The following is a 27723-nucleotide window of genomic DNA, read 5'->3' as shown; positions in this document are numbered from 1 at the left end:
AGTACTAAAAAGGATTTCTTATTAAAAAGTACTCATTTTGTTCCACAATGAGACTCACATTTTGTCATTTTATCTATCCCATAATAAGAGGTTTTATTATAAAACCTCCGGGCAAAACCTCACTCATATTTTATTATAAAACCTATATAAAACCTACCAATGGGGAGCGCGACGAGAGGATCGTCGCAAACACTCACCCACGCCTTGGACAGCGCGACGTTCTCCGCGTCCGTCCACCTCCTCCGTACCGAGTTATCGTCCTCACCCGGCTGCGAGGACTCACCGACCCTTTTCCCCTTGCCTTTCTTCTTTGGGGCGCCCCGACCCCGCCCTGCGCCCCCCGTTTGAACGGGAGCATCCGGAACACCGGAAAGATCTAACCCCAAGTCATCGAAGGAGAAAGTGTCAAACTGGGCCGGAGGCGCAGCCTCCGTTGGCGTCGATGTGTGCGACGAACCAGTCGAAAAATCAAAACTGGGGCGATAGACGTCCCCCAGCGTCCCCTGTGTCGCGGGCGTTCCCTGCGTCGCCGGTACCCCCCGGGCATCATCTGCATCCCGGGTGCCCACCCCGGCATCTGGACACTGGGTGCCCACCCCGACATCGCCGGAAACGCCCCTGGCGGACTCCCCCCCGCTGGTATCCCGGGCATCATCTGCTGCCACGGGTACATGTTGTAGTATGGGTGCATCTGACTCCATCCACCTCCCATGGGGATCGGGGGAGTTTGAGATCCGCTACTCCCTGAAGTAGGCTCGTTGTTGAGATCCATTTACCGTTATTGATCTTGTACATAAATTTAGATAGAGAGAGTACTCGTTAATACAAGTGGTGCGAATGAAAATGACAGGCAAGTCGCGTATATATAGTGTATCGGAAAAAAAAATTAAAAATTCGCGCTAGGCGGTGCGCTAGGCGATCCGGACGCTGCAATAGCGCCTATCGGATCGCCTAGCGCCGCGGAACCGCCGAGCGCTAGGCTGTTTTGTTTCGCGAAATCCGCTAGGCGGCTGCAATAGATCACCTAGCGCACCGCCTAGCGCCGGCGCTCGGCTAGGCGGTGCGCTAGGCGCTATTGTGGATGCTCTTAAGGAATGTGCAAGAAAAGTTGATATTGAATTTACTACTTCATTGTGCATGGATCTGCCTACACGTTTGAATTCAAGTGTTTGATGCCTGCCAGTGGAATTAAATATCGACGAGCTTTTTCTATGCTTGAATGTGATGGTTTAGCTTATAAGCATTGTCTGACATAAGAAGAGTAGGAAAGTGGAAAAGTGATGTGTGAATTCTTAGAGCTATTTTATGATATTACTACTTTAATTTCTGTTCATCCTATCCTACTTCCAGCTTGTATTTTATGGGAGTGTGAAATATTGCACGTTTGTTGGAGAAGAATTCTAGAAGTCATGATGAAATGGTAAAGTCTATTTCTCTTAAGATGCAATCAAAGTTCGATAAATATTGGGAAGATTATATCGAAATCCTTTCCATGGGGGCCGTGTTTGATCCAAGAATGAAGCTGAAACTTGTGGAGTATGATCCTCTTTCAAGTGAGGACAAAGTCAATAGGTTGAAGATGAAATTCTATATTCTATACGATGAGTTTAAGAAAAAAGGTGTTGATGTATCTTTGTCTAAAGATCCTCAACCAGTGCAAGTTCTATTGCTGAAGTTGGGGAGTCTAAATTCATGGAAGGAGTAAGAAGACAAGAAGACAATGAAGTTGTTGATGCATCATTGTCTAATGTGCTGGTTGTAAGTATTTTTTAATAAATATTTTTTTAATCTATATTTATATTTATATTAATTTCATTTATAACCTCTCTGGAAATGTTGTGATACACCCAAAATTTTAACTATTATTCCAGCAGTTGTGTTTGTCTACGACAGTTTGATCAACTAGCACGGGACCAAGTTTTCTATAGATTGCAAACTTGAGTTTGCTCGTACTGCTTGCTCATCTAAATTCTGCTGCTGGGCTGCGCTGCAAGCAAAACTCATTCCTTTGTTGAGAGCTCTTCTTTACTTGAGAGCTCTTCTTTACTGTTGATCAAGTTCCAGAGATGTCCATTTTTCTTCAATAGTTAGGTGTTATAAGTCGTAGGATTTTTCTGCTAGTACACTTTGAGCACACACATATTTAGGGACTAACACCAGAGTTTTCCAGGTTCTCGCTTTCGGTATAGGGGTGTGATCCTGGCGCCACCCCTCACTTGCTTTCTGTGCAAACAAGTGAGTATTCTATCTCCCTTCACATTTCTTGTCCTTCACATTAAGGGTAATGAGCTAATTACTTGTCTAATGCTGCATTGGTTTGCATCATGGACATTAGATTCCTATGTAAATTATTGCTGTTTGCAAAGAATCGAGCTTAAGCAGATTGTTCTTGAGTTGCTCAAAATATACACTAATTCTCATTACAATATTTCCGATGATGCACTATATAATTTCATAGGCTAGGCTTGGTCTAGAAGTGGGAATGATGTCAATCCTACATGGTATGTAAAATTAATGTGCAAAATATATTTATTATGTTGTGTAGATTGATAATGTTTTTCCTTGATATTAGAATGAGTTGTTTTGATGATACAATCTCACTTTTATATGTTTAAAGATATGTGTACCTGCTTTAGATAATGAAGCACAAGTCTGAATAACAACTGCCGAAAAGGTTACAAATTCTGTCGGATTCTTTGTCTTGCTGTCCAGCATATTAGGTAAGTATTTGTTGCATATGTTGTGCTTAATTTCTTTATTTATATTCTCAAGCTGATTTGTATAATCAATTTTGTTTGTTTCTGTGTTTGCATTATATGAGCTAAGGAAGAGCTAACTTCTAAATGAGGCAAGATGAGAGAAGAAATACCTAACCCCCATCACCTAACTTCCAAAGCAAACAAGGGAGTATTTTGTTTCCGCTCACATTTTCTCGTCCTTCACATAAAGGGCAATGTTAATATTAAGATTTTGGGTTAGGGTCTTTGTGTGCATTTTGATTATGTGGTTGTAAATATTTTGATTAATTTCTCTTCGATTCGTTGATTTTGAAGTTTCTTTTTTCAACAATGTATATAACAATGCGAAGAAGTTATGTGTTTTTAAATGGCAGGACTATGTCACAGAGCCTGATGTGAATTGATTCTGAAGTTACCTTTTTCAGCAGTGTATATAACAATGTGAATACTAAAGAAGTTATGTGTTTTTAAGTGGCAGGACTATGCCACGGAGCTTGATGAGAAACTTATACGAAATGCAACACATTTGATGGTAGCAAGGTTGGCAGGAAGTCTTGGTAATGTAACCTATAAGGTATAGATGACCTTTGCGTTATTACTTTCTTGTATATTAAATGTTATTGATCTTGTGAATTGTCAGAACATCACTTTTTATAACTTGTGTACTGATTGAAAAGGCCTTTACATCACATTTAGGAACCTTTCCGTGGTTGAATATCAAGCCTAACTCAGAAGGTCACTTCAGGGCTTGGCCATAGCAAGTGATTTTCTAGAGCAGCCATTTCAGCCGGTGTTTAATGATAATCTCCTTTCCATCAATTCGTCTTGATTTCCATAATAACTATTAAAAATAAAACAAGAGATACGAATAAAGACTTGTTAGAATCAACCAAACTAATTGGTTTTAATTAGAAATACCATACGACTTAGCGGGAATCACGATCAGAGTTGACACCGATGAATGGAATCCATCCACTGATACAAATCTTCCTCGATTGATAACCGCTCTGGAAATGTTGTGATACACTAAAATTTTTAAATATTATTCCAACATTTGTGTTTTTCTACAACAGTTAGATCAGCTATCGAGGGACCAAATTTGCTTTGGATTGTGAACTTGAGTTTGGTCGTATTGTGTATATTGTGTGTGCACGTGTGATGTGTGTTTTTTGTGTATAATATGTGTAGATTGTGTAATAATGTATTTTGTGCAGTATGGTAAGAGTGTGTACGTTTGGAGTATAATGGGTGTAATGTGTGTATACGTTGTGTTTTGTGTTAGTGTGTAGTGTGAGTGTATGTATAGTGTGTTCTTTGTGTAAAGTGTTTATTTTTTTATAATGTATTTAGCACAATGTTTGTATTTGAATATAATTTGTATTGTGTAAATGTATATAGTATATATAGTGTGTATAGTGTGTATGAAGTATGTATTTTTATGTGTTGTGTAGTGTATGTAGCATATGTATTTGGCGTGTAGTATGTGTACATTGTGTAATAGGTTTGCATTTAGTGTATATGTGTGCGTGCGTATATTTTGTATATAGTATATGTACAGAGTGTGTACTACTAATGTGTGTTGTACGTATTGTGTGTAGTGTATAATATATATTTGGTACATCATGTGTATTTTTTGTGTAGTATGTGTACACGATGCGCATTTATAGAAGTACACGCTACATATATTGCACACAATACAAACAATTTATATAAAATGCATACACTACATGCTTAACACATATACTCCAAACACACGTATCGAAAATACACACACACTTCTCACATAAAAACAATATACACAAATTGTTTACCCGCACAATATAAAAAAATGCACACTTTACACAAAATAAACACCCTACACATATACACAAAATACACACACATACTAAGCTACACTCATGTACTTAAATACATGAACTGCTCACACTACACATAGACACAACTTTATATGCTACACAAAGAACGAACCACACACTACACACATCTACACACTACACACTTCAGACACGCTTGTACAAAATATACATACACGCACACAGACTACTCACACTGGCACACGCTTTTACTATGCACTGCACAAATACATACACTACACATTGCACAACAAAAATTATGCATACAATACACACACTATAAACGAAAAATACATACGCTACACATTGCACAACAAAAATTACGTACACAAAATAAACACAAATAGGGAAAGTACACTCACAACACACACACTACGCTTACAAAACACAAACTTTACACATTATAAGAATACACAGTCTACACATACTATACATGGAATATATACACACGCACACATGCACACACATATAAACAAAATACATACAACACAAAATGCATAAACACACACTACCACACAACACACACTATAAGTAAAATATAAATATTTCATTACACACACAATACACATAACACATACACAAAGTATAAACACTTCCCAAAACACACACTAATCGCACCAAACATAAAGTACAAATAAAATACATACTACGGGCATAGAATGCGCACACTGCACCCAAACACATAATACACAAAAGTATACACAAACAAAATAAACACAATGCGTACAGAATGTACTTACTACACAAAAAATATAAACATTACGCACAACTATACGCAAAATACACACATTATACACAATACATACACTTTACAGACAGAATGCATATGATGCACAAAATACACACACTACACACTCATACACAAAGTATACACTACACACACAAAACACACTCTACGCGTTATACACAATATAAATAAAATACACAAAATATACACAAAAGTACATTTACAAAATACATAGAGCAAAACGCGTTCACATTGCACACAATACATACATTGCTACACATTACCTAAAAAATAATACACATGCTACACACCAAATATATATATTACACACTACACACACAATACGTACAACACACATTAGTAGGATACACGCTCTGCACATATACTATACACAAAATATACGCACGCACACATATACACAAAATGCAAACCTATTACACAATGTACACATACTACACGCCAAATACATATGCTACACACACTACACAACACATAAAATACATACTTCATGCACTATACACACTATATATACTATATACATTACACACAATACAAATTATATTCAAATACAAACATGGTGCTAAATACATTATAAAAAAAATAAACACTTTACACAAAGAACACACTATACATACACTCACACTACACACTAACCACAAAACACAACGTATACACACTTTACACCCAATATACTCAAAACGTACACACTCTAACTATACTACACAAAATACATTATTACACAATCTACACATATTATACACAAAATACACACATTCACACGCGCACACACATATACACAAAATACATGCACCGCAAATGCATAAACGCACACTACCACACAAAATATAAACATTGTGCTTCACCCACACAATTCACACAATACAAAGTGCAGAACACTATGCTAAAAACAAGCTACACAAAAAATGCATACATTACACATAACTATACACAAAGTACACACATTATACACATTATATTCACTTTACGCATAAAATACTTGCGATGCACAAAATACATACACTACACAAACATACACAAAATATACACTGAGCACACACATACACAACATACACACACTACATACTCTATATACGTTGCACACACACAAAAAATACATATACTGCATTACACACACTCAATACACAAAATAATCACATATACACTACATGCTCTACATATGTTGCACACAACAACAAAAAATACATATGCTGCGTTACACACACTAAATACACAAAATAATCACATATACACGAAACACAAATATTGCACACGCCACACAAAATACAAGAAAGTATATAACAAACATAATATAAACGCTCTACACACAATACGTACACAAACGTTGTTGCACACAATGTTTCCATACAGTGTACACACTGTACAAACACTCTACACTATAAAAAAATACAAAGTATACAATGTAAACGAAAACACAAAGGATACACATATAGGAAAAATAAATATACAACAAACTGCACACATTATACAAACATATACAATGTAAAAAGAAAACACAAAGGATACACAAAATACAAATAAATAGGAAAAATAAAAACACAACTCACACATTATACAATATACACACTTGGCACATACTACACAAAAAACACACATGCGCAAACACATACGCAAAATACATGCACTGCAAAAACATACAAACACTCACTACACACTTCACACTTACATACATTACACACACTACTCAAAAAACAAACACTGCACTACAAATACACTATACACAAAATACCTATACTATACATAAAATACAAACACCGCACTAAACACACTAAAAAAAAATACACACATTATAAATAAAACATACACCAATTATATAAACTATATACAATATACAAATTATACACAAAATACATACTACGCGAAGTACACACACAACTACACACACTACGTGGTATAAAAAAAATTAAAAATCCTAGAACAAAATGAGAGGTAGCTAACACACACATATATAGAACAAACATTAAGCACAAAATACACGCACAAAATACACGCACAACACACATACAAAAAAAATACACATAAAAGAAATACACACATTATAAATAAAATATACACATATTATATAAACTATACACACTATACAAATTATACACAAAATACATACTACGCGCAATATACACAACTACACAATAAGCGTGGTACATATAATATACACAAAACATCGACACTACACAACACACTCAATATACAAAAAATACAAACACATACTCAAAACACACAAACTGCACACACTCTAATCAAAATATACACCACACTCTAATTAAAATACACACCGTACTTGCACACAAAATAATCACACCAAACACCAATGTTGTCAAATAGCTGCCACAGCGAAGCCATGGCGGTATATCATGGCAAATGGAACTACAATATAAACCCAATCCACACAACATACACCACACACCTACCCACCCACACACATAAAATTTAAAATTACATGAACTACAAACACATACACATACACGCAAAATCACAAAATACACACGGTTCATAGACTATAAAAAATACTAACAATGCGCACTCTACACTAACACACTACACTATTACTATACACAAAATACAAAGGGCACACAGTACAAACACAAACACCCACACCCCCAAAATGAAACTTAACATTTCCCTTTATGTGATAAGCGAGATCTCTCTTGTTTGTGTGGGAAGTTAGGTTGTAGGGGTTAGGTATTTCTTTTCTCATCTTGGCTCCTAAGAAGTTAACTCCTCCTTGACTCCTATAAAATAGAATAAACTATGTAAATCAACACATGAAATACAACATAAGTAAAAAAATACTTAAAGGTGCATATTCAGCAGTATCAACATAAATACAACCTAATAACCTAATATGCAGGATAGCAAGTTCTCAATCAAGAATCCAACCGAATTTGTTACCTTTTCGGCAGCTACTATTCACAATTGTGCTTCATTATCTAAAGCAGGCATACATGTAGAAACATTTAAAATGAAATTTTATCAAAATTCATTTTCACATATTACTAAAATACTAATAAGTTAGGTGTTTTAAATTTGGAAATCTTAGTGTTTATGGTGAAACTAAGTCAACACTAATAACCTATTAAAAAGTGTTTCTTGTGAAAATCAATGAGCCAAAACCTTTGCGTAGAAACACTTAGAAGTGAGAACCCAGACAACTCTGGGTTAGTCCTTACAAAAGTGTGCTCAAAGTGTACTAGCATAATATCTAAGGAAAAACATTATCAATCTAAACAACATAATAAATATATTTTGCACATAAATTTTACATACCATGTAGGATTGACATCATCCCCACTTCTAGACCAAACCCAGCCTGTGAAATTATATGGTGCATCATCGGAAATATTGTCCTGAGAATAAGTGCATATTTTGAGCAATTCAAGAACAATCTGCTTAAGCTCGGTTCTTTGCATTACCTACATAGGAATCTAATGTCCATGATGCAAACCAATGCAACATTAGACAAGTAATTAGCTCATTACATATCATTCATACTTGGTTGGATGTGGATTCTACAATTGAAGTCTAGATAAAAAGCATGATCAAATCAAGAGTTGGAAAAGTCAGCTTTCTAAAAGTTTTATGCTCAATCCACCATGTCTTTAAGAAAAAGGAAAACAACATGATATGTTGACATCAATATATTGGAGGATACCAACTAAGATAATATTAAAATAAACTTATAGCTATAGTTTGTAATTTTGTACTCCATCCGTCCAACCATAAGCGAGGCAACTTTTTGGGCACTAGATTTAAGAAACTGACATTTAAAGAGTTAAGGCGCATAGTATATATACCTTCTCTGAGATAGTATGGTACATTTGTCCCAGGATGCTCGGCAGACAGATTTGCATTAGTATGATGTGCAGCAATTCCAGGTTCCTGCATTAATATGCACAGGTCAAAAAGTGCACAAGCAAATAATTGTTGATATATAAACAGAATGTACTCACGTTTGCATAACTGAAAGGTTCCATCAATAACTGGCCAAAGCAGGAGGGAATGAAGGAATGATGTCATTTTCAGGAGTTTGTGGACCATCGCCAATTGAATGTGAGATGAAGGAACTGAAAACGATCACCATAATTTTACTAATTTGATTTAATTTTGTTTTTGTTGATACGAAAACAACTACTAATAATTAAGAAATGATATAAAATCAAAAGAAACCATAAACTAGACAAACCTTGGAGGTATCGGGGATCCAACAGGTTCAATCTAGTCAGAGCCAATTTCGGGTGTGTGGGGCATAGCACCAATTCCAGTGCTAACACTCATTTCGTCAGAAGTAGCGATGCAAATTGATAGGAAAATCCACCTACTGATGAAGCGGAGGGTCAAACTGGAAATGCATTTGAGCTCTGGATGGATCGATTCTTGCCTGGAAAACGAGCAAAATGATACAAATAAAATGAAAAAAAATGAAATGAGACACAAATAAAGATCACAAAGATGAAAATAGATAATATGTACCTGACCACCTGAATCAACTTAGATGTCCTAGAATTTGTCAGAGAATAACCTCATAAACTCGTTGTTGTGAATGTGACAGGTGGTCTAGCTTAGGACAAAGGGCTCATTTGACCTAGTACATAAAGGCTAGCATAAAAAATAGTTGCACAACACTCTCTATACTTTCTCCTAATAGAAAGTTGTTGATCTGTTTCCCATCTATGGTTTGGACTGCATGTATACAAGGTTTAAATGCAACAAAGGCAAAATAGAAACAATATTACACAATGGATTAAATTAACACAATCTTTTACCAAGTTTTTTATATCAGTTATTTGCTAGTATTATTGCTTTAAAAAGTAAATCCCATTAATCAGAAAAAACATCAACAGACTCCACGTTCACCGGAGAGAAAATATCAAGAGACCATAGAAAATACTATAAGATATGCACTTGGTCTTGTTCGGCAGCATGTCTTGTTCAGCTGTATTGTTCATTTTCACATATTATTAAAATACTACTAAGTTAGGTGTTTTAAATTATGGAATCTTAGTTCTCCAACCCTTGAGATAAACTAGTCGACACTAATAACCCATAAAAAGTATATATGGTGAAAATCAATAGAGAAAACCTTGCATACACACACAAATATGATAAATTACAACCACAAAAAGAAGAATGCACGCAAACAACCACACCTCAAAACTATTCTAAACATTAGCTTAAATGTGAAGGACAAGAAAATGTAAAGGGAGATAGAATACTTCCTTGTTTACGTAGAAAGCAAGTAAGGGGTGGTGCCCCCCTATACCAGAAGTGAGAACCAGGACAACTCCGGGTTAGTCCCTACAAAACTGTGTGCTCAAAGTGCACTAGCATAAAAATCCTACGAGTAGTGGTTACAGCTATAACACCTCACTGCTGAAGATCAGGGGACATCTCTGGAACTTGATCAACACTGAAGTAGAGCTATCAACACGGGACCGAGTTCTGCTTGCTACGCAGCCTTACACTCAACCTGGAATGAACATAAGCAGAAATTAGATGAGCAGTACGAGCAAACTCAAGTTCACAATCCAAAGCAAATTTGGTCCCTCGATAGCTGATCTAACTGTTGTAGAAAAACACAAATGTTGGAATAATAATTAAAAATTTAAGTGTATCACAACATTTCCAGAGCGGTTATCAATCGAGGAAGATTTGTATCAGTGGATGGATTCCATTCATCGGTGTCAACTCTGATCGTGATTCCCGCTAAGTCGTATGGTATTTCTAATTAAAACCAATTAGTTTGGTTGATTCTAACAAGTCTTTATTCGTATCTCTTGTTTTATTTTTAATAGTTATTATGGAAATCAAGACGAATTGATGGAAAGTAGATTATCATTAACCACCAGCTGAAATGGCTGTTCTAGAAAATCACTTGCTATGGCCAAGCCCTGAAGTGACCTTCTGAGTTGGCTAGATATTCAACCACGGAAAGGTCCCTAAATGTGATATAAAGGCCTTTTCAATCAGTACACAAGTTATAAAAAGTGATGTTCTGACAATTCACAAGATCATTAACATTTAATATACAAGAAAGTAATAACGCAAAGGTCATCTATACCTTACAGGTTACATTACCAAGACTTCCTGCCAACCTTGCTACCATCAAATGTGTTGCATTTCGTATAAGTTTCTCATCAGGCTCTGTGGCATAGTCCTGCCACTTAAAAACACATAACTTCTTTAGTATTCACATTGTTATATACACTGCTGAAAAAGGAAACTTCAGAATCAATTCACATCAGGCTTCGTGGCATAGTCCTGCCACTTTAAAAACACATAACTTCTTTAGTATTCACATTGTTATATACACTGCTGAAAAAGGAAAATTCAGAATCAACAAATCAAAGAGAAATTAATCAAATTATTTACAGCCACATAATCAAAATGCACACAAAGACCCTAACCCCAAATCTTAATATTAACATTGCCCTTTATGTGAAGGACGAGAAAATGTGAGCGGACACAAAATACTCCCTTGTTTGCTTTAGAAGTTAGGTGATGGGGGTTAGTTATTTCTTCTCTCGTCTTGCCTCATTTAGAAGTTAGCTCCTACAATACAAACACAGAAACAAACAAAATTAGTTATACAAATCAGCTGGTGAATATAAATAAAGAAATTAAGCACAACATATGCAAGGTTGTGAATGTGACAGGTGTCCTAGCTTAGGACAAAGGTCTCATTTGACCTGGCACATAAAGGCTAGCATAAAAAAAAAGTGGCACCCCTAGAAGAAAATTGATGATCTATTTCCACATCACTGGTTTGGACTGCATGTAAACAAGGTTAAAAATGAAACAAGGAGAAACTACAAGCAATATGAATTCTAAACCCATACACAAACACAAGCCTTTACCATATTTTTAATACTAGTTATTTGCTATGTATTATTGCTTTAATAAGTAAATCTCATTCATCGGTGAAAACATCAACATACTCCACGCTCACCACAAAGAATATATCAAGACACCATAGAAAATATAAGATATGTACTTGGTCTTGTTCAGCAGCATGTATTGTTCATTTTCACATATTATTAAAATACTACTAAGTTAGGTGTTTGAAATTAGGGAATCTTAGTTCTCCAACTCTTGAGACAAACTAAGTGTACACAAATAACCCATAAAAACTGTATCTGGTAACAATCAATAGAGAGAAAACCTTGCATGCACACACAAATAGGATAAATTATAACCACAAAAAGAAGAATGCACGCATACACCCACACCTCAATGTGAAGGACAAGAAAATGTTAAGGCAAATCAAATACTCACATGTTTGGGTAAAAAGCAAGTAAAAAGTCGTACCATGATCACACCCCTGTACCGGAAGCGAGAACCTGGACAACTCCGTGATTAGTCCCTACAAAAGTGATTGATCAAAGTGTACTAGCATAAAATTCCTACGAGTAGTGGTACAGCTATAACACCTTACTGTTAAAGAACAGGGGAGATCTCTACAAATTATCAACACTGAAGTAGCTCTCTCAACACGTGACCGAGTTATGCTTGCTACGCAGCCTTAGACTGAACCTGGAATGAACAATAGAAAATTTTAGATGAGCAGTACGAGCAAACTCTCAAGTTTGCAATCTAAAGCAAATTTGGTCTCCCGATAGTTGATCTAACTGTCGTAGACAAACACAAATGCTGGAATAATATTTAAAATTTGGAGTGTATCACAACATTTCCAGAACAATTATCAATCGAGGAAGATGTGTATCAGTGGATGGATTCCATTCATCGGTGTCAACTCTGATTGTGATTCCTGCTAAGTCTATTGTATTTCTAATTAAAACCAAATTAGTTTGGTTAATTCTAACAAGTCTTTAATCGCATGTCTTGTTTTATTTTAATAGTTATTATGGAAATCAAGACGGGTTGATGGAAACGAGATTATCATTAGTCACCTTCTAAGTTGGCTTGATATTGAGCCACATAAACGTTCCTAAATGTGATGTAAAGGCCCTTTCAATCAGCACACAAGGTATATAAAGTGGTGTTCTGACAATTCACAAGATCATAAACATTTATTCCACGATAAAGTAAGAAAGGAAAGGTTATCTATATCTTACAACATTACCAAGATTTCCTACCAACCTTGCTACCATCAAATGTGCTGCATTTCGTATAAGCTTCTCATCAGGCTCCGTGGCATAGTCCTGCCATTTAAAAACACATAACTTCTTCAGTATTCGCATTGTTATATACATTGTTGAAAAGGGAAACTTCAGAATCAACGAATCGAAGAGAAATTAATCAAAATATTTACAACCATATAATCAAAATGCACACAAAGACCCTAACCCAAAATCTTAATATTAACATTGCCCTTTATGTGAAGGACGAGAAAATGTGAGCGGAAACAAAATACTCCCTTGTCTGCTTTGGAAGTTAGGTGATGGGGGTTAGGTATTTCTTCTCTCATCTTGCCTCATTTAGAAGTTAGCTCTTCCTTAGCTCCTATAATACAAACACAGAAACAAACAAAATTGATTATACAAATCAGCTTGAGAATATAAATAAAGAAATTAAGCACAACATATGCAACAAATACTTACCTAATATGCAGGACAGCAAGACAAAGAATCCGACAGAATTTGTAACCTTTTCGGCAGCTGTTATTCAGACATGTGCTTCATTATCTAAAGCAGGTACACATATCTTTAAACATATAAAAGTGAGATTGTATCATCAAAACAACTCATTCTAATATCAAGGAAAAACATTATCAATCTACACAACATAATAAATATATTTTGCACATTAATTTTACATACCATGTAGGATTGACATCATTCCCACTTCTAGACCAAGCCTAACCTATGAAATTATATAGTGCATCATCGGAACTATTGTAATGAGAATTAGTGTATATTTTGAGCAACTCAAGAACAATCTGCTTAAGCTCGGTTCTTTGCAAACAGCAATAATTTACCTACATAGGAATCTAATGTCCATGATGCAAACCAATGCAGCATTAGACAAGTAATTAGCTCATTACCCTTAATGTGAAGGACAAGAAATGTAAAGGGAGATAGAATACTCACTTGTTTGCACAGAAAGCAAGTGAGGGGTGGCGCCAGGATCACACCCCTATACCGGAAGCGAGAACCTGGAAAACTCTGGTGTTAGTCCCTAAATATGTGTGTGCTCAAAGTGTACTAGCAGAAAAATCCTACGACTTATAACACCTAACTATTGAAGAACAATGGACATCTCTGGAACTTGATCAACAGTAAAGTAGAGCTCTCAACAAAGGAACGAGTTTTGCTTGCAGCGCAGCCCAGCAGCAGAATTTAGATGAGCAAGCAGTACGAGCAAACTCAAGTTTGCAATCTATAGAAAACTTGGTCCCGTGCTAGTTCATCAAACTGTCGTAGAAAAACACAACTGCTGGAATGATAGTTAAAATTTTGGGTGTATCACAACATTTCCAGAGAGGTTATCAATCGAGGAAGATGTGTATCAGTGGATGGATTCCATTCATCGGTGTCAACTCTGTTTGTGATTCCTGCAAGGTCACATGTTATTTCTAATTAAAACCAATTAATTTCGTTGATGCAAACAAGTCTTTATCTCCTCACTTCTTTAGTTTTAATAGTTATTATGGAAATCAAGACATTGATGCAAAGGATATTATCATTAGTTACCAGCTGAAATGACTGCTCTAGAAATGATCTCAGTCGCCTCAAATACAATAGGATTGGCACACAACTCTTCAATCTGACTCAAACAGAAATTCTTTCCTACATACAGACAAGAAAAGGGTTACATGTTTAGTGGAACATGTAGAAAGAATCCAAGGAAATAAAAATAATAAATTGTTGTATGCATTCCACTTCCTACAACTAAACAAAAAATTATATCTAAATGTATGTACAATGAAGAGAATGACTAACCACACATCCTGGTATCGTGATCTTCAGATTTTGGACACAGCAAGACCAACTCCAATTTTATCAAGTAGCGAAAAATGTAGAGCATCAGAAAGATTTTGCAGTAGTTCTTCATTGATGGGTTTAGTATGAACTGAGAGACACTTAATATCGAAGTGGTCAAAACTGACTTGGTCCAGTAATACGCTGCCCTCCATTCCATTGTATACTCCGAGGAACAAGTTAGACAATTACCCACTCACATCAAACACCCCCATAACTTAAGTCTTGCTAGCCCTCGAGCAAGTTAGACAATAAAGCACAGTCATAAGATATTAGATAATCCTCTCCTTCAAGTCACGCCAACGAATCAGTAGGGAAATTAGGACGACCGTGAATTCACTCGCGGGTAAAACTTTCGAACAAGAATTGTACACGAACTAATTCCCTAAGACCTAGGCATCCCATGCTTCAACATAAGTTCGAGTTGTGTCTTGGGAGTCTCAAACCATCGTCACTAATTCCTAAAGAGAAGTTCTTCCGGCTATTCTTTATTTTAAGCACATAAGATCTTTCTCCCAAATTCAAGCAAAATTCATCGCTCACAAGTCAATATGATGCATAAATCAAAAGGTCTTATTCATTAGGATGTAATGGGGCTTTTGGTAATGGTGGGATAATATATGGTTAAGTAGTTTACCACCATTCTTAAAATACTAGCACATCCATCACAACATCTTTCACATCTCAGTCAATGCGTACAAATTTCTCACAGCTCAACACCCCAAACATGAGATTTTTCGACCATCTAACCAAGTCAACTTATTCTTTTGAGCATTCTTTTATCATTTCTATTTTTCGCTCGATATTTTTTTTCGAGCCTTGGCTTTTTTTACTCAAGAAGGCTGCCTTTTTATTTATTTTTTTTCTAGCCTTGGCTTTTTTTTACTCAAGAAAGGCTGCCTTTTTATATATTTTTTTCTAGCCTTGGCTTTTTTTTACACATGAAAGGCTGCCTTTTTATATATTTTTTTCTAGCCTTGGCTTTTTTTACTCATGAAAGGCTGCCTTTTTTCTTTTTTTCTAGCCTTGGCTTTTTTTTAAACACGAAAGGCTGCCTTTTTATTCTATTTTCGTTTGAAGTGACAGCTTTTCACTCACTTTGTATCTCAGTACAAATGAATACCACCTAATGAATGGTCCAAAACTTCCATCTTTACCTTGCCAGCATAATACCCTCCCAAGGATGTGCTAGCACTTTAATTTTGGTGACTAGGGAAGAAAATATAGGCCAACAAATGGATATAATAGGTAAGCTGATATAGTGACTTCAAAATTTTCAACAAAGAAATTAGGCTTTTGGGCTCAACCTGGCTCACTAGGGGTTTATGCAGGGTCAGGCATGTGAAAATTTGGATATGAGGCTTTTATTCCTATTGCCTAAATCATTTTTATGCACCAATATCAACAAGATTGCAACTCATAAGCTCTCATTCAGTCGATCGGCCCTATGACTTTTTCAATTAATTTTTCAAAACCGGAATAGTTCTCTCTCCTTAGCTCAAGAAATCGGACAACAAAGAACACTGTTATCACTTATTTTGAAGCATGGGAAACCTAGGACTCCAGAAGTTAGTAAGCAACAACTAAGTTTGCAGATCAACCCATGAGAAAAATGAAGTCTACACTAATAACCCATTTAGGAGTTAGCTCCTCCTCAACTCCTACACAACAAATACAAACAAACAAATTCATTTATATAAATCAGCTGATAAATAAAAATAAAGAAATGAAGCACAGCATAAGTAACAAATAAGTGCATATTCAAAAGTATCAACTTAAATACAACCTAATATGTTGGACAGCAAGTTCTAGATAAAGAATCCAACAGAATTTGTAACCTTTTCGGCAGCTGCTATTCATACTAGTTCTTCATTCATACTAGTGCTTCATTATCTAATGCAGGCACACATGTAGAAATATATGAAAATGAGGTTTATCATCCAAACAACTCATTCTAATAACAAGGAAAAACATATAAATCTTAACAAAATAATAAATACATTTTGAACATTAATTTTACATACAATGTAGGATTGACATCATTCCCACATCTAAACCAAGGCCATCATATGAAATTATACAATGCATCATTGGAGAATTGGTGCGTACTTTGAGCAAAGCAAGAACAATCTGCTTAAGCTCTGTTCTTTGCAAACAGTTATATAAGTAGTAATTCACCTACATAGGAGTCTAATGCCCATGATGCAAACTAATGCAGCTTTAGACAAGTAATTAGCTCATTATCTAACATTCATACCATGTTGATGTGGATTCTTCAATTGAAGTCTAGGTAAAACGTATGATCATATCAAGAGTTGGAAAAGTCAGCATTCTAAAAGTTTTAGGCTCAATCCACCATGTCATTTTAGAAAAAAAAAATGCCACATAATAAGTTGACATCAACATATTGGAGGATACCAACTAAGATAATAGTAAAATAAACTTATAGCTATAGTTTGTAATTTTGTACTCCCTCCGTCCAACCATAAGCGAGGCAATGTTTTGGGCACTAGATTTAAGAAACTGACATTTAAAGAGTTATGGCACATAGTATATATACCTTCTCTGAGATGGTATGGTACATATCCAATGCATCACCAAAGGTTATAAGTGGCTTTTGTCCCAGGATGCTCGGAAGACAGAGCTGCATTAGTAGGATGTGCAGCATTTCCAGGTTCCTACATTAATAAAGTGCACAGGTAAAAAAGTGCACAAGCCAACAATGGCTGATATGTACAGAATGTACTCACTTTTGCATAACTGGAAGGTTCCATCAGTAGCTGGCCAAAGCACGAGAGACTGAAGGAATGCTGTCATTTTCAGAGTTTGTGGACCATCGCCAATTGAAATGTGAGATGAAGGAACTGAAAACGATTACCATAATTTTACTAATTTGATTACTTTTTGTTTTTGTTGCTCGCAGGGTTTACTCATAGGAAAACAACAGCTAATAATTAATAAATGATATGAAAATCAAAAGAAACCATAAACTAAACAAACCTTGTATGGGAATCTGGGATCCAGCTGGTTCTATATTGTCAGCGCCAATTTCCAGTGTCTGGGGCATAGCACCAATTCCAATGCTAACAAGGCCAGATGAGTAAATGCTACCACTTATTTGGTCAGAAGTAGAGATGGAAATATCCTGGAAAATCCACCTCCTGACTAAGCGAGGGGAGAAGTGGAAATGCATTTGAGCTCTGGGTGGGTGGACCGATTCTGGCCTAGAAAACAGAAAAATATTGCAAATAAAATGACAAAATTAAATGAGATACAAATAAAGATCACAAAGATGAACTAGAGACTATATATCTGGCCACGTGAATCAACTAAATGTCCTAGAATTTGTCAAAGAATCACCTCATAAACTCGTTGTGAATGTGATAAGTGGCCTGGCTTAGCACAAAGAGCTCATTTGACCTTGTGCATAAAGGCTAGCATAAGAAAAAGTGGCACAATACTGTCTCTGTGCTTTCTCTAAACAGAAATTTGTTTATCTGTTTCCCCATCAATCGTTTGGACTGCATGTAAACAAAGTTACAATTTAACAAGGACAAAATACAAACAATATGAATTCCAAACCCATACACAATGGACTAAGTTAACACAACACTTTGAACAAATTTTTATCGGTTATTTGCTAGTATTATTGCTCTAATAAGTAAATCCCACTCAACCGAAAAAACATCAACAGAATCCACGTTCAGCACAGAGAAAATGTCAAGAGACCATTGTAACTCTCCACACTGTAAATCATGTGGCCTTACCATTTAGGACCCACTTAGTATACGTAGGAAGGAACTTCATCATCCAGTTGGTTAAAAGTGCGTATGCATCAATGATTACATGACACGGAAACATGCATGGCCTATGTATTTCTTTAGTTGTGATAAAAGCTTCCAAATTTATTTAAACTAAATCATGAAACCTACCAGTGAAACAAAAGTCACAAGAAAGCCTTAATTAACTTTACTTCCAGAAACAGATCAGAGAGAGAGAGAGAGTAAAAGACGGAAATATAAGAAATGCACTTGGTCTTGTTTAGAAGCAGCATAAATTCATTTTCACAACCTTTTCACTGGCTGGTGAATTAATAGGTCTTGTAATCCATATTCACCGGCTGGTGTGGTTATTTCACTGGCTATGCAATTAAACATTCCAGAATTTGATCAGATTGGCCTAAACATCTATCGATGCAGAAAGATGGTGAAAAAAAAATCAGATTTCACCAAGGAGAAGCACAGACCGTTTTCTAATCGAACAGATCACACTCTAAGAGCTGAGAAAGAAACTAGGCAAATTTAGCCACTAGCCAGACTCATTCGAACAAGGATTAACAAATTAGGGCACAAAATCATTTACTTGTCAAAATTGGAAGGACTTTATCCAACAAAAAAAGAAAATGCTCAAGGCAGCACTAGTAGGTACAGCCCTACTCATCTAGATAAAGATGCTCCCCTTATTTTAGTAATTTCAAGTAGAAGAGGGGATCTTGTTGTGTTCATTGGTCAAACTCAACCTTTCTTCTTCTGAAAATCAACTCTAAATGCACAATGTAACAATACTAAATTAGGTGATGGATTCAGCAGGCCTCAGCCACACTGGCCTCAACCATGTAATCTAAGCAAAAAACATAATCAATCCTTTTAAAACAAAAACCCCAAAATGATGAACAAATTGACCTAAACTATACAAAGAAAGAAAAAGAAAATACAAACTGATTACCTGAAGACGCGGTGGCTGTTGAGAGGAACGGCGGCGGAGGTTTAGCGAGAGGCTTCTCGGTGCAGGTTGACTCTCCATTCTACTCGGACTATAATCGCTGACGGACCCCACCGCCAGCCACCGAGCATTGCCGGAAAACTTGAATAATCGACCTTTGACCTCCGACCCCACGGAAGGTCCACCCCCTCCGAATCCTTCAGTATTTGAAGGTAAACAAGAGAGGAATAAGAAAAATCGTTGTGAAGAATAGAGGAGGAATATGGGGAAGCGCGGAGGCAGAAAAGTTCAGATCTGGTTCTTTTTTAGAGTCGAGGAAGACAACCGTTGTTCTTCTTTTTTTTCAAATCGAGGGCAAGTGCTAGATATTTAATTAATTTATTTATTTATTTGGTTAGGGTGAGGAGGTGGGGCCTAGCTAGCGAGTCCAATTCTTTAGTATTATTAATGTTCTATATCAATCACATAACAATAAACTCAAAAATGGAGTACTAAAGAATATTATAATATGAATATATTTTATTATAGAGGAATTTACAGACTCTGTTTATTTATTGGTCACGTGACATTATAACTATTGATAACTCACATTAAATAGGTCATTTCTAAAGTCAGCGTATCAAATATATTTGCAAGTATATAAGTAATTAACGCCGAACGTCTGAATATTCTTTGCAACAGCATGCGATAATAAAGATTGATATGTATCTATTTAATTAAGTTTTTAAGTATAGATTTGAGTCAGCTGTAGAGACAAAAAGGGATACCATATCAACCACCAGCACAATATGATATTTTAATATTTAATTTGAGTAATTATATACCCCTATTATATATTTAGGTCATCAGCAAAAAATTTAATTTCTCTAAAAGGCGCCAAGTACAAGCGTGCGTGGTGTATTTTCTACTTTTCCAATCAATAAATATATATGCGGACCAAAGTAAAATTAATAATAACGCCGACCAAAAATCAAATCAACTTCAACCAATAGGCAAAGTATTTTTTGATGGAAGGCCAGGAAGGGGGTTTCCATCAAGAAAATATCGATTTGAATTAGTGATTCTTTAATTATTTGAGTGGCCCAGCTATTTTATTGTGAAGGGGATGGTGCACTGGGTCTAGAGGTCTCCAAACCGAACCGAACCGGAACCGGAACCATCGGCGAATTTTGAAGAACCGTAACCGGCGGTTCCGAACCGCCGGTCTCGCCGGAACCACCGGTTCGGCGGTTCCTGACAACTCCCGACACCTTTTCAGGCCTACTTCCTAGCATTTTCAGAAACCGCTCTCGCGGCCGCCGGTTTGGGCAGAAACCGTTGACGGAAACCGCCGGTTCCGGCGGTAAACCGGCAGTTCCGCCGTGGTTTTTAAAATTTTGAAATTTGAAATTGACGAAAAACCGTTGGTTTCCACCGAAAACCGGCGGTTCCGGCGGTTCGGCCGTTATTTTCAAAAATTAAAATTTTTTTTAATCACAATTTTCCCCTATAAATACCCCCCTTCTCTTCATTTCTACTCACCCCATTCTTGTGTTAATAAGAATTTCTCTCTCAATCTCAATTTCTCTATTCTCCATACTCATTCTCTCAAGTTGTTTACGTTATTTGTGCTCATAATTTACTCACGTTGTTCACGTTATCATCTTCACACAATCACACTACTCTCTATTCTCCACTTTCAATTTCCATAAATATTTATATCATGTCTTCATCTCGTCGTGGTGGTGATCGGGGCAAGGGAATTACCCAAGATCAAAGTGATACTCGTCGTCGACGTGCCCCTTCTAGAGCACAAGTTGCGGAGGAGGTGGGAAGGCTAGTCGCTCTTCGAGCTCAAGTAAGTTATAATATGTTTTAATTTTTTGTTAATTCATTTTTATTAAATTCATAATTTCATTTTTCAACATCTATGTGTATATGTGTTTTTATTTTTGTGTTAGTATTTTTACTTAGTTGTATAATTTTCGTAGGAGGAAGAAGATCGAAATGCGGCCTTGTTACTTGCCCTCGCCGACGACGACCAACAAGGGGGGCATTCACATTCGGCTTCGCGTTTCGAGTACGATGTGAATCTATCGTCGGACGAAGGCGATGATGGATCGCATCGATTCTCCCTTCTAGCACCGGCCTAGTTGGCGACAATGATGAGGAGGAGGCCGATGCTCCTCTTCCCGCAGGACAACAATAGAAAAAGATGCCTCCCAAGTTGAAAACCGAGATTTTCACCAAACATTTCAAGAAGGTCCCGGTGGTAATTTCAAATCCTAATGATCCGACCACTACCGTTGAGACAAGTGAGTTCAAAGCATATTGCAACTATTGTGATAAAGTCTATCCATTTGTTATCGGTGGGGGATATGGTACTCTCCATCACCATTTGAAGGCAAAACACCCCGTGGAATATGGGCATTGTAAGTCCCAAAGCCAAATAAACTTCCCCGCCGGCTCATCGTCTCAAACAGGTACGCCGCTATTTAAATATGATCCGAAAAATGTTACCGATGCTATGGTAAGATGGGCGGCAATGAAACATTTGCCGTTCAATTTTTTTAATGACAAAAAATATAAAGTTACTATGCAAACCCCTTTTAATGTTGCTACAAAGAGAATTCCCCCCTCTACTGCTCAAAGATCTAACAACCGTTAGTTTTTTGACAAAAAAAGAGAGGTTGAAAAATTTCTATCCACCTTGGGGCACAAAGTTAATATTTGCTCCGATGTGTGGACGGATTCTTTCCAACAAAATTCTTACAAGGGAATTTCATGTCATTTTATAGACAATAGTTGGTCTTTAAATAAACGTTTAATTGGTTTTAGACAATTTCCTTCCCCACACACCGCACAAGCAATTGCATCTTTAATTATTCAAGTTTTGAATGAGTATGAGTTATGCAACAAGATATTTTCGGTTGGTTTTGATAACGCAACCGCTAACACCGCAAGTATATCCGATTTAATTGCGGCTTGCTCCCCGGCGATAAGTGGTAAGTATTTTCACCAACGATGTATTTGTCATATTTTAAACTTATGTGTACAAGATGCTTTGTCTTTATGGCAAAGACATATTCAACCTATTACTACAGCTGTATCCTTGATCCACTGGAAGCCTCAAATTGGCAAGGCGTGGAAGAAGTATTGCCACACGAAGAAAATAAGGTACACAACTTTTACTTTAGACGTGTCTACTAGATGGAACTCTACATATGATATGTTGCATTCTACATTGGAGCATATAGAATATTTAGTTGATTTTTATAGAACTTACCATGTAGATGATTTATATCTAACATCTTCTTGTTGGGATCAATGCATGAGCTTGTTTAAGTTATTCAAAGGTTTTCGAAATGCCACTATTGAGTTATCGGGTGTGTATTATTGCACATCCGTTCGTGTTTTAGAACATTGCATGATCATATCACTTGGTTTTAAAACTGCAATGAAAAATTCCACAAACAATCTTGAGTTAATGTGTGTCTTATATTACATGGTTGAAAAATGGCTCAAGTATTTCAACGAGATCCCCACGGGTTTTTTGCTTGCCAAAGTTTTGGATCCAAAGTGGAAACTAGTTGGTACTTTCAAAATTTTAGAATTTTATTACAACAATTTGGCTTCTATTGATCTTGAACCACTCCCCCCCAAGCCTCCAAAGAAGTTTTGAGTTCGACTTGCGGGCTCTCTTTCACGATTACGAAGCCAAGTACAACTGTACCCACCAAGTGAGACCTAGACCCCCCGTCAAACACATAACTTTGGCTTCTTCCAAGTTGATGACCCCGACGCTCAATCCCAATTGGCGGACCAATACGGCTTCAGCAGCGGAGGAAGGATAGCAAATTCGACAAGTGAGTTAGACTTATATTTTGACTCACACTTTTCATTCAATGAGGAAGAAGGAGGTCCCGTTCCCCAACAAATCGACGTCCTAGATTGGTGGGGATCACACGAGAAAGATTTTCCATCCTTGCATCAAAGGCCAAGGAGATCTTTTCAGTTCCGGCTTCCACTGTCGCCGTCGAGTCCGCCTTTAGTGTTCGAGGCAACGTCTTGGACGACAGAAGAAGTAAACTCACCGGGCAAAACATGGAAGCCACCATGTTACTTGATGATTGGTTCTCCGCCGAAATTAGAGACCAAGAACCGGATTGGAACAATCAAGTAGTACAACCCGACCAAGACTACTTCCCCGACGAAGAAGAGTAGGCGTGCCGCCAATTCCTACGATCAAGCCAAATAGGTAAAGCAAGGTAAGAGAACTACGTGGACTTTGATTCCAAAATGCAATTGAGCATTGAGGATACGTAGGCATCTCAATTTAAATTTTAAATTTAAGTTGAGCTCAAGTCCTTTTCCTTTATTTTTTTCCCCCTTTGTTTCGAATATGTAATTTGTAAATTGTAATCAAGACTTTAAGTCTTTTGTAATTTATAATTTTTAAGTTGTAATTTGTAAATTTTAAGTTGTAATTTGTAGTTTTAAAGTTGTAATTTGTAAATTTTTAGTTGTAATTTGTAATTTTAAAGTTGTAATTTGCAATTTTAAAGTTGTAATTTGTATCAATAAAATTGCATTTGTACATCGCTTTATTCTAATTTTATTTATACAAATATATTTACAATTTTTACTTGAATTACAAATTCACAATGTATAAAAAAAATTGAACCGGACGAACCGGCCCGGAACCGGACATGCAACGGCGGTTCCGACGGTTCACGGTTCAGGAACCGGAACCGCCGAACCTTGGCCGGGCCGGTTCAGGTTCACTTATTTTTTGAACCGGAACCGGCGGTTCCGAACCGTGAACCGCCGGTTCCCGAACCGTGGTGACGTCTAACTGGGTCTTATTAATCCACAATGACTTATTCAAAAATGAAGAATAGCTTTAAGTCGTTCGGTGTCGATTTAGCGATGGAAGTAGATAGATTGTTGTTATAATTTCTCGAGTTCGAATCTCGTCGAGGTTTTATATGTCGGAGTCTGTCATACATACATGATTTTCTTAGTACGTTTTTTTCTCTCTTTGCATTGTATAACAAAGTATATAGTACTTAGTTTTGCATTCTTCTACGAACTTATAACAACGACGACACTAAATATTAATAAGTGAACTATGTGGAATCCAATTTTGTTAAATTGAAATGAAGACACAACGTGGACGGAATTTTCTTCTACGAACTTATAACAACGACGACACTAAATAAATTAATAATTGATTAAGAAAATGAAACTAATAAAATTATCCTAATGATGATTTGGAAACGCCATAATGTATATAAATATATTATAACTGTAACTGGCATAATTTATTACCATGTATGTTTATGAAAATAAATGAATTGTTCAACGGAAGACAACGTTTATACGATAGTGTTTATTCTTAAATGTCTAGATTATAGTATCTAAATTATATATTTAAGCTTAAATGGTAATTCCATAAATACCCCTAAATTTATGCATATTAATTGTCCAAAACATAACTCCCATCATCATTGTGTGTATCAAGCATTTTAGTCATTATTGCATATTAATTGCCCAAAAAATAACCCCATCATCATTGTGTGCATCAAATGCACATCTTATACCAACCGTTTACAACAAGCTAATATTTTGCCTATATTCAGTCATGCATATGCAAAAAAAAAAAGAAAAAGAGAAGCATATGTTAATAACAAATTTAATTTTAACCTACGTGGATAATGTGAAAAGTTTGAAAAGAGCCTCATGGTTCATTTTTTGTCCTATAAATATGCCATTTGATGATTTGATCTATCCACACATATCTACATACCTTATACAGCTAAACTTCATCTTCCATTGAGTTCTACGGATAGAGGGAGTATATAATCTAATACCACCCAAAAAAGAGGTCATCTTCCTTGGGACGGAGAGAATATACAATTTATACGGACAGTTGGTTTACTACATTAATTCTAATGTGTACAAGAAATAAAAGACATAAAATGGTGAAACAAATCAAGAATTAGGTCACCTTTGTGATTCATGCAACCAACAAATCCCAAGATGTTTTTAGACTTCTTAGGCCATCCACAACGCTGTTCCTATACCGTTCCTATACCGTTCCTTAAACCACTATTTGAGGGCCCCACTGTACTTTTTTACTCCATTCCTTAACTAAGGAACGGAACCTGCAACCCTTCGTTCCTTAACCGTTCCTTAAATTACTATTCATTCAATTTCATTTTTTTTTATTTCCAACCCAATTCAATTTAAATAAACACACTTTAATAAAAAACAAACACACTTTATTAAAAAACACACAACATTAAAAAAAAATTCAACTTAAACTTAAAAAAAATAAAAAAAGCACACAATTAAAATCCTAAAAACATAAAAAACACAAAATAAAAAACACACAATTAAACGTGGGAAAATAAAAAAACTACTCCGCAGGCGAATCATCCTCCGGAGGCGGTCGAGGTTGAGGGGGAGTCGGAAGGCCAAGTTGTGATGCCATATACACAATTCCGTTCCACCAGGCCGTGAATTGGGCGTACGAGAAGCGGGAAGTGTCCGCCATTGTGGCGGTCATGTACGCCACCATAAGTGTGTCCGAGCCTCCCCGCGAGCCTGATCCCGAGGCCGACTGGCTTGATTCGCCTCGGCCCTTCCTCGCTCTAGCCGTCTTCGCCGCCTTCGTCCCTTGCGGCCGACGGCGCCCACGGCTGGATCCCCCGTATTCGTCGGGCATTGGATCCCCCGTACCCCCAAACACCTTCGGTGTACCCTCGCTGGCCTCACCGGTGTCACCAGACGAGTAGCGGCCGCTCGCCGTGTGCTTCGTGCGCTTTGAGGTTGAGCCCGAGCTCGAGCGGACACCGCCGGCCCACCTTTCCTCGTCCTTGACGAGCTGCCAAATATCAACATATTTGAACTGTAGGCCGGTGTCCTGGTAGAAGACGCGCAAAGCCGCCCTCAGAATGTCGGCGCCCGAAGCTCCGCTTTGGTAGTTCGCCGCTTCGGCCGCGTAGATGCCGCAAAATTTTTTGACCTGTGCGTCGACTCGGCCAAAGTGAGCACGGAGCATTGTATATTTGCGCTTCCGGGCCCCTTTCGGCTTAGTCTGGTGGTAGACATCACGGACCTTTTCCCAGAAGCACTTGGCGGCTTGTTGGTTCCTGATGGGATCGTACGAGACGGTGAGCCAGGCGATGTACACCGCCTTAGTTTCTTCGTTGTTGTACGGATGCCGGCCCAGATCCTCCAGTTCCTCCTCCTCCTCCTCCTCGGGTGCCTCAGACGCAGCCCTAGAGCTTCCACCGCCTCGGCTTCCTCCCTGGGTGGGTTCTACGGGGATATCCTCCCGAATCTGGGACAAACCCTGAGAAAGCCGCGAGCCGGGTGGTCGAGCGTAGGCATCCACATCGAAAGTGGGTGGTTGGTACCCACCCGGCGTCGCCGACCCCTGGGTGCCCGGCGTCGACGACCCGGAACCACCTAGTGTGTTGTACATGGTCTCCCAATCGCCGAACGCGTTGAGATCCCCCCCACCGGAGCCGCCACCGCCGTAATTCCCGTCGCCGGACATTTTGTGAAGGAGATTGAAATAGAAAATTGGAGAGGAATTGATGTTGGTTTAGGAAGAGTAGATGTGTAGTTGTGTGTGAAATGTAATAAATTAGGTGTATTTATAGAATAAGAAAATAAAAATAAAAATAAAAAAATTAAAAAAAAGTTAAAAAAACGGTAATATGACCGTTTAAAAAAAATTT

General features: G+C 37.1%; 1 protein-coding gene and 1 long non-coding RNA gene across 8 annotated transcripts; one reads left to right on the top strand and one right to left on the bottom strand.

Moving 5' to 3' along the window:
- The first annotated feature begins 1277 nt into the window (after window positions 1–1277).
- LOC121772631 lies at window positions 1278–4127 on the top strand. 4 transcript variants are annotated; one of them, XR_006044376.1, is made up of 3 exons: window positions 1279–2086; window positions 2171–2235; window positions 2459–4127. It is a non-coding gene; the product is annotated as an uncharacterized LOC121772631 (long non-coding RNA). The 4 variants fall into 4 exon arrangements; XR_006044375.1 differs by having other exon boundaries at window positions 1278–1758; window positions 2171–4127; XR_006044373.1 differs by having other exon boundaries at window positions 1278–2086; window positions 2171–4127.
- Window positions 4128–7647: 3520 nt separating this feature from the next.
- On the bottom strand, window positions 7648–20331 carry LOC121770526. 4 transcript variants are annotated; one of them, XR_006043760.1, is made up of 14 exons: window positions 15233–16146; window positions 14984–15079; window positions 14525–14844; window positions 14381–14445; window positions 13892–13948; window positions 13431–13793; window positions 12761–12863; window positions 12639–12670; window positions 11392–11882; window positions 9517–10800; window positions 9284–9397; window positions 9128–9212; window positions 8601–8680; window positions 7648–8065 (listed from the first exon to the last, which is right to left on the bottom strand). XR_006043760.1 is itself a non-coding variant. In XM_042167244.1 (6 exons), the coding sequence occupies exons 2-5, from the start codon at window positions 18634–18636 to the stop codon at window positions 17921–17923; spliced, it is 372 nt and encodes a 123-aa protein (XP_042023178.1). In that variant the 5' UTR covers window positions 18637–18792; window positions 19997–20331; the 3' UTR covers window positions 16258–16932; window positions 17832–17920. The 4 variants fall into 4 exon arrangements, 2 of the variants coding, with proteins under 2 accessions (XP_042023177.1, XP_042023178.1); XR_006043761.1 differs by lacking the exons at window positions 13431–13793; window positions 13892–13948; window positions 14381–14445; ... (1 more) ...; window positions 14984–15079; window positions 15233–16146 and adding an exon at window positions 13241–13334; XM_042167244.1 differs by lacking the exons at window positions 7648–8065; window positions 8601–8680; window positions 9128–9212; ... (9 more) ...; window positions 14984–15079; window positions 15233–16146 and adding exons at window positions 16258–16932; window positions 17832–17949; window positions 18022–18135; ... (1 more) ...; window positions 18632–18792; window positions 19997–20331.
- Window positions 20332–27723: the final 7392 nt, after the last annotated feature.

Source organism: Salvia splendens, chromosome 16 (assembly GCF_004379255.2).
Source record: "Salvia splendens isolate huo1 chromosome 16, SspV2, whole genome shotgun sequence".
NCBI classification, from domain to species: domain Eukaryota; kingdom Viridiplantae; phylum Streptophyta; class Magnoliopsida; order Lamiales; family Lamiaceae; genus Salvia; species Salvia splendens.
The sequence above is the reverse complement of the archived record's forward strand: the minus strand, read 5'-3'. Positions and strand labels throughout refer to the sequence as shown.